The following is a 7,621-nucleotide window of genomic DNA, read 5'->3' as shown; positions in this document are numbered from 1 at the left end:
TCCAACTGGGCAACAGAAACAGAGCCACGTGTCATGAGTCACTTCCAGTAATTTGGGCCAAATAATAAGGACTTTTCATGCCAGTGAGGAGAAGGGAAGGATCTCTGGGAAGTGTATTTTTGGAACCTGGTTGCTTCTACCCTTGTGAAGATCACCTGGACTGGTTCTCCAGACCTGAATTCAGGCTGCCCTGACAGGGACACATCCATCCTATCGGCCTCCAGAAAATCATAGAATACCCTGAGCTGGAAGGGACCCACAAGGATCATTATGTCCAACTCCTGGCCCTGCACAGGACAACCCCAGAATCACTCTATGTGCCTGAGAGTGTTTTCCAAACATTTCTTGAACTCTGTCAGGCTTGGTGCATTCTCCTGGGAATTATCCCCAGGCTGTGCTGACTCCTGAGCTGGGTCAGGAGCTGGGTCAGGCCCAGGATAAATTTGTGCTGAAGACCATGATAGCAAAGTGACAGAGAAAAGGTGAATTCCAGCCCTTGTGCCCTGGCTCTGTGGATTTTCCTATAGCACACATTCCTAGAAAAAACAAAGCATTTTTGTCTTCTCTTTTCTCTGCGAAATGTCCAGAAATAAACAGATGTGTGAGACAGGGCCCAAGATTGGGATGGGAGGATGACTGAAATGTGGACTGGATTTGAATGAAGAAAAAGGCAACAGAAGATGGACCTGGAAGAGCCAGGTGTGGAAAACACAACGACTGATGGAAAACACAATGACTGATTGTTGCCTTTCCACCTGGGGCTGAAGGCAGGCAGGAACAAGGAGTTTCCCCACTCTTTCATTTTTATCCCTCTTCAAAATTTGTGCTAACAGGGACAGGCAATCACTTACCAGCTCCTTCCTGAGCCACGTCAAAGCTTCGTCGATGCTCTCAAAGCCACCTATTCTCCCTGAGGTGACAGTCCCCTTGTCCTGGGCAGGGCTCCCGTTGAGGTGCAGCTGCACCTTCCTCATGGGGACAGTCTCCCCTGGGGTCTTTTTGGCCTTGGTGGCCTCGTCCTCCCCATCTCCCTCAGCCTGGGGGCTCTTCCAAGCCTGCTCCTCCAGCTTTGCCTTCCATTCCAAGTAGGAAGGGCGCCTGGTCTCCAGTCTCAGCTTCTCTGTCAATGCCTTGAGGGTCCTCAGGTGATCATCTGGAGGAGGAACCCCCCCAGAGCCAGCATCCGTGCTGTCCAGCGCCTCCTCTATTTGGATTTGGGGGACAGACATCCTCTCTGGGAGTCCAAAGGCATAGAGGTGGGCTGGAAAGGGCCAGGGATGGGGATGAGAACCCTCAAGGTTTGACCTGGTGTCACGAGGTGCCCAACACAGCACCCTGGAGGACAGCTGAGGTGTGGGCCCCTGCTCAAGCAGCAAACCAGCCTTGGATGAAGACCTAGAAGAGAAAAAAAGGATTGGTTTTGAGAAGGAAAAAGGGAGTGAGGAAAGAGAGACAGCTCTTGCTGGAGCAGGGGAGTGAGGGCTTTGGGAGAGGCTCAGTGCCAGAGTGCTGCTGGGGAGGGTGATCTCACCTCGGTTATCTGAGTGCTTTGGGGCAGGAACAGACAGGCTCTGGCTTTTAGCAAAGCTCTGGTTACCTACACCTCCAATCTTAACTCAAGGGGCCATGGAAAGGTTGCCAAGGAGGCCAGGACACATTCCCAGACCCCAACATTCTCTGGAAACACCAGTGGCTACTGCTGGGTTTTGGACTGTCTGGTCTTGTTGATTTTCTGCCTGGCAAACCCACATTTCCCCATTTGGGCAAATCAAGTAAGACAACCTGAAAGAGGGGAAGTTTGGATGAAATATTAGGGGGAAATTCTTCCCTGTAGGGGTGGTGAGGCCCTGGCAAAGGGTGCCCAGAGAAGCTGTGGCTGCCCCTGGATCCCTGGAAGTGTCCAAGGCCAGGTTGGACAGGGCTTGGAGCAACCTGGGCTAGTGGGAGGTGTCCCTGCCCATAGCAGGGGGTGGGAATGAGATGATCTTTAAGGTCACTTCCAACCCAAACCATTCTGGGATTCTGTGAACCCAAACTTCTCCCAAGAGTTTGAGTCAAAAGGAGAACTGGAAAAAGGGATTTATTCTTCCCCACACCACACTCCAGTTTTACAGAGCAGGGTTTAGATCTGGGTTTGCTGAAGATGCAGCTTTAGGACTCGGCTCCCTTCTGACCCCCTGGTTCCAGCCCGGAATGTGCTCCCAGCCATGTGAGGAACTAACTGGGCTGCTGGCATGGTTTGGGTTCAGACATCCAGGAAGACTTGGACTTGTGGTTTCCACCACTGGCCACATCCACTTTATCCAGTGGGAACGGTCCCTTGTAACACCCCTTAGGAGCAGTAGCACAGAGAAACCAGGAGCTTCCTCCCCACTTCTGCTCCTGTCAGCACTCATGGAAGCTGTGCCCAAAGCTGCTCTGACAAACCCTGGGCCCTGGAGGGGCAGAGGACTCGAACAACTCTCCAAGAGTTAAGCTCAGGCAGCTTCTGTATTCATTTGCCTGCAGGATCAGGTAAGGGACGTTCTCAAGGTCGTGTGCTCATCTATAGCTGAGCTAGGAATAGATCCAGAGCTCTCCTCTGAATGCCAGGAGCAAAACGAAATACTTTTTTGCCTGCCTAGTGAGATGCCTGGAAAAGCAGGCAGGATGTGTGCAGCTTCCTAGAGTTACTCAGCCATTCTTCTCCCTGCCATTTCCACAAAGGCGTGTGCAGCTCTGAAATCCAGACCATAATTATGCCTCTCCAACCTTTTCAGTAAGAAGATTCAATTTAAAATAAACACAGAGAGAGAGAGAGCGCGCAAGATTTATCCCAACAATTGTGTGGGGGCACATGAGCTGAACGAGGAGTTGATAGCGTACACACAGACAGTGTGGGGGTGGAGGATTAGTCATGTTGTGGTCTCTTTCCTGCTCCTATTTATGTTAATGAGAGTTTTACAGGAGAGGGAGCCCTCACAGACACTCTGTCAGGTTGAAGCCAACAGCTCTCGTGCCTGGAACAGCAACAATTTTCCTTCTTCTCTTGAAAAATAGAGGGGAAAGCAGTGGGCTGCCCTGGGGGAGGGGTGCTCTGCAGGGCTCAGGGCATGTCGATGAATTTACCTTTCCTCCAGCTCCAGCCTCAATAGATCAATAAAGGAAAAGAAGTAATGACTTCAAAGACTTCACCTCTGAGGGGTTTTTTTTTGTCCTTGAGACCTCTGTGCAGGTTGCTGAGGGTGGCCCAAACCCAGCAGTCCAAGAGTCTGCTGCAGTTCCACACTGGGCTGCTGGATTTGCTAGTCCCCAGCAAAGATCATATTTTTATCATTTTCTGAATGCCACAGCTACAAAGCAGAGCCCCACACAAACTCTTTTGTCCTGTTCTCCAGCGTGTATGGAATCCTCAGGGTGGGAAAGGCCCCTGGTATTTGAGCCTTGGGCACAGCTCAGTTAACATTTAGAGCATTGGACCATGAAAGCAGGACAGTGGCTTGGAGCATCCCCTTTGTCACAGCCCTGCTGCCATCTCCCCCTCCCTGTCACCACAAGTCCCAGCAGCTTTGGAGGAGGTTTGGTTTTTCTACCCTAAAAGCAGCATTGATTCAGCCCATCCTTCACTTCCTCCCTGGTGTAACACGAAACGCCTCGTTCCCTCTGCAGGGACACCCCCTAAATAAGCAGCTCTGCTCCCCAGCCTGTCCAAACTCTGAAGTGACAGAATGGAGCCACCTCTAATTTCCTATCAATATCTTGGACTTGGATCAAAGACCTGCTGTGGAGAAAGAGATCTGAAAGTTGTAAGCGTGTGAAAATGCCCTTGTGCTGTAACACAAACCCTTTGGTGCCGGAGAGCTACCAAATTCCCAGAAACAAACGTGCCTCTGGCTCAAATCCACATACTCCCAGTCTCCCTGCCCTAGGCTGGGCTCCCCCTGGGCTGCCCTGTGTGAGGGGATCTAAGTGATTAATCCTTGATTGGTCTCATTATCACACTCGCTGCAGGGAGAGCCTGCCAGCCCTAATTAGGGGTAATGAGTTCAGCTCCAAAATGGGGTGAGGGTTTGCTCACACCTCACTAAGAACCTTTGCTCAGGGGGTTCCCCCTTCCTTTAGATGAGTCCTGAAAGCACAGGACACAACAGGTCACTGAAACAACAACAAAAAGCCTTTTAATTTCTTTCTTGGGTTAGGTTTCCATTGGAGAAGTCAACTGACCGATCCCAAGCGATCAGCAGGAGCACAAGCCTGGGATGGAGAAGTAACAGGAATGTTAAACTGGGAGTTCAGCAATTGGCCGAGGTGGAGGTGTGGGGAACAAATTATTCTTCTTCCTTCACTGTTCCTGGTGGACTGTGGATTCCTGTAACCCCAATTCTTATTGCAAAGGAGCAGCAGTGACTGTAGGAGTCTGTGTTGGAGGAATTCTGCTCCTCTGGAGACTGGGACGACAAAAAAGCCTCAATAGGAGAAAAAACCCAGCTGACAGAAACCCTTTTGCCCACATAGACCACAGATGGCACCTCTGGCATGGAGCAAACAGGGCAGAGGCGATGGTTCAGCCTGTGAATGACCTTCAGAAAGCACCTCAGCCGCTTTGTGCCTCAGTTTCCCTCTCACTGAGAAGTCGGTCCATGCAACAGGCCTTCAGGCAAAAAGCTCTGAGGACTTTCAGCGGTGTAAAGAATTCACCTCTGGTGTCTCCAGGTCTCATCTGGGTGCCCATGCCCACACTCCAGTCGGTGCAGGGACACCCTCTATGATCCATGGAGTTTGGGATGTGACTCCCCTGACAGTTTGCTCTGAAGGTTCGCACAGGGGTCACCCTGGGCCACGCAGACACCCCCTGATCCTACAGAGGAAACCCCTGGAGTAAATCCGACCTGCCAACATCACCATGCAGCTCTCCCAGTGGGAGAGGAGGATCCTGAGCCTGAAAAGGTGGGATGAAGGAACACTGAGGTGGAGCTAGAGGCAGGGGACAGTGCCTGGTGTGCAGGCAGAGCTGTGTTTGCTTCCCTCCTTAGCACAGCAGTGACACAGGGATGGGGTGGGGATGACTGACGCCCCTCGAGTCTCTGACCCCCCCGGGTGTCTGTGGCAGGGTGGGAGAGGGGCAGAGAGGAGGAGATGCCTGTGAGAAGGGGTTGCCATAGCAATGGAGTAAGGGAGCACTCCAGCTGCTCACGGGGCTGGATGGATGCTCTGCAGCATCCTTGGGGCAGCGGAGACTCAGAGGCCTCAGGAGTGGGGTGAGGGAAGGAGAGACCCATCAGGATAAACACTGCAGCTCCCTGGAGCTGGTGGTTCCCTTTCAGGGTGGCTGCACATCAGTCATTCTTTTCTCCATGCCAGAATGGCCTCACTCGGGAGAGGAGCTGCTGAGCTGTGTGGATTTGGTGAGCTGGGGGCTTCCTCACCCTGCCAGAGCCCCCCATCCTGCTGCTCTGCACAGGGGTCCTGCAGAGATGCAGAGCAAATCCCCAGCCACCCCACTGACTCCGAGGAGAGCTGGTTTCCCTGGATTTTATCATTCAGTGTTTACCCACCCAATCCTTTTCTATAGCAGCTGAAATCCTCTCCTGCAGAAAACCAGCCTGGTCCCAATGTGACCTTCATCCTCCCTCCCCTCAAAAGGACAAGACTCCAGCACCATGAAGAGCTGTCTGATCCCGAAGTCAGGACATGCTCCAGGGCTGGAATTGGTGCTGTCAGGATCAGATGCTCTCTGCCTGCTCAGCATGGTCGGGACAGGATGGAAAGGGCTCTGCCCATGCTGGAGGAACCACAGCAGAGGCCTCAGTGCCACTGGGCACGGTGCCCATAGAGACCTTCGGGCCACACTCCTGTACCATGAACTTGTTCCTTTCCTCATGGAAGGATGGCAGCACTGATGTGACCAAAATGGGCATCACAAGCATGGATGTGGACGTGGCATTCACAGAAAAACGGGGAAAAGGGAAAAAGAGGGGCTTTCCATTCACGTATGACCTGGAGCAGGACAAGAGTTTGCCCTGGCCCGTCCTTCTGCCCAAATGGTGTCCAGAAAGAGCCCTAAACACTGCAAGGGGGAGGGGAGAGCAGTAGGGGTTGCAGAAAACCCATCAGAGGAGTGGAGAAGTGCAGAGATGGCTGCCCCTGGATCCCTGGAAGCGTCCAAGGCCAGGCTGGATGGGGCTTGGAGCAACCTGGGATAGAGGAAGGCGCCCATGCCCATGGCAGGGGGTGGAACAGGATGAGCTTTATGGAAGAGACCTCCCTTCCAACCCAAACCATTCTGTGATTCAGTGAGATTAGAAGGGACCAATTTGCACTCCCTGCCCCGAGGCACTTCTCCCTGGCTGATTTCCAGCATCGCGGGAGGAGTCAGAACCTGTTTCAATAAACACATCTGCACCTTCCTGCCCGACTACAGCTCATCCCTCCTGCGTCCCCCACAGCTTCCAGAAGGCTCCTGGTGAGGGAGCAGGGCTGAGGCTGCTGCCTGCTTCAGAGGGACCCTTGTAGCTCCATTTTCAGACCGGTCAGACTCTCCTCGATCAGCAGATTTCCAGGCTTTGTGTGGAAATCCTGCATGAAGAAATATTTGGCATTCCAGCGAACCAGTCTTCCAGTCGGTTGGAAGTAGCTGCAAACTGGGGAGCTGGATGGGGTCAATGCTCTCAACCCATCAGCCCAAACCAAGTAGGATTCCTCTGAGGAGGAAAAGGATTAAGGAGCAGAGCAAAGGCAAGTTTACAGGCTCTTGGTGAAGCCACCATGTCCACCCTCGGTGTGTTCTGGTGAGGTCGGTGGAGCCACAGATTACGGGCAAAGGTTTCTTCTCCACGCACTGCCCCAGGCCCCTGGCAGGTTTTGGCCCTAATCTCGGAGGTGGCACGGCCAGCCTGTTCCCAGAGATGCCCCCAAAGGACCTGTGGCTTGGCACAGCCGGTTGTCCCCTTATTTTCCCTGCTGCCACCCCAAGCACGGCCACGTTTCAGCACGGAGAGGCAGGGACCTCTCTGCCCGTGCGCCCAGGGTAATGAAAAGGGCTGGGATTCCTTGGGAATGAGCCAGGGCAGGCTGAGAAATGCTCTCTTCCCAGGAGACTAGTATGAGGAGTTATTTTTTCCCCAAATGCAGCACGCAAGGGTGTGTTTTCAGAAAGAAAAAAAAACAAAAACAACCTCTTTTTTTTTTTTTTTTTTTTTTTTTTTTTTTTTTTTTTTGGCTTTGCTGAGCTCCAATCTGCCCAGCACCCAGTTCAGCCCCTGCAGGGACAACGCCAGGGCCAGCCAGCTCCCACTGGAGACCCCCAGGCTCCAAGTTAACGTGATCAGGGGAGTGGGGTCAGCCCCTCGGTGACCCCCTAATCCCCTTTACATGCCCCCTGTCCCATCCAATTATCTGAGCCGTGATCGTCCAACCTCTATCCTCAGCCCTGTCCTCTCCCAGTGCAGAGCTGCTCTTTGGCATTTAATATCATTTCAGATCGGCTGGTTGCAAACAGACCCTCCTCTCCCTCCCCCCAGAAGGGCTACGCTGCTCTGAGGCTGATTATTTGTATTTTTTTTTCTTTCTCCCTGCAGTGTCTCTGCTACATTTTGCAAACACCTAATGGCTGCAGGGCTGATTGCGAGTCCGGAGCCCGGGG

General features: G+C 52.8%; 1 protein-coding gene across 1 annotated transcript in view; it reads right to left on the bottom strand.

Moving 5' to 3' along the window:
• The window catches only part of FAM167A (family with sequence similarity 167 member A), a 19,874-nt gene that overhangs the window by 10,688 nt on the left and 1,565 nt on the right, over positions 1–7,621 (bottom strand). The window contains exon 2 of the mRNA XM_008631028.2: positions 852–1,395. Coding sequence (XP_008629250.1) covers positions 852–1,229 — 378 coding nt within the window. The 5' untranslated portion in view covers positions 1,230–1,395. The remainder of the gene's footprint in view (positions 1–851; positions 1,396–7,621) is intronic.

The sequence above is a fragment of the Corvus brachyrhynchos genome, unplaced genomic scaffold, assembly GCF_000691975.1.
Source record: "Corvus brachyrhynchos isolate BGI_N302 unplaced genomic scaffold, ASM69197v1 scaffold203, whole genome shotgun sequence".
Classification (NCBI taxonomy): domain Eukaryota; kingdom Metazoa; phylum Chordata; class Aves; order Passeriformes; family Corvidae; genus Corvus; species Corvus brachyrhynchos.
The sequence above is the reverse complement of the archived record's forward strand: the minus strand, read 5'-3'. Positions and strand labels throughout refer to the sequence as shown.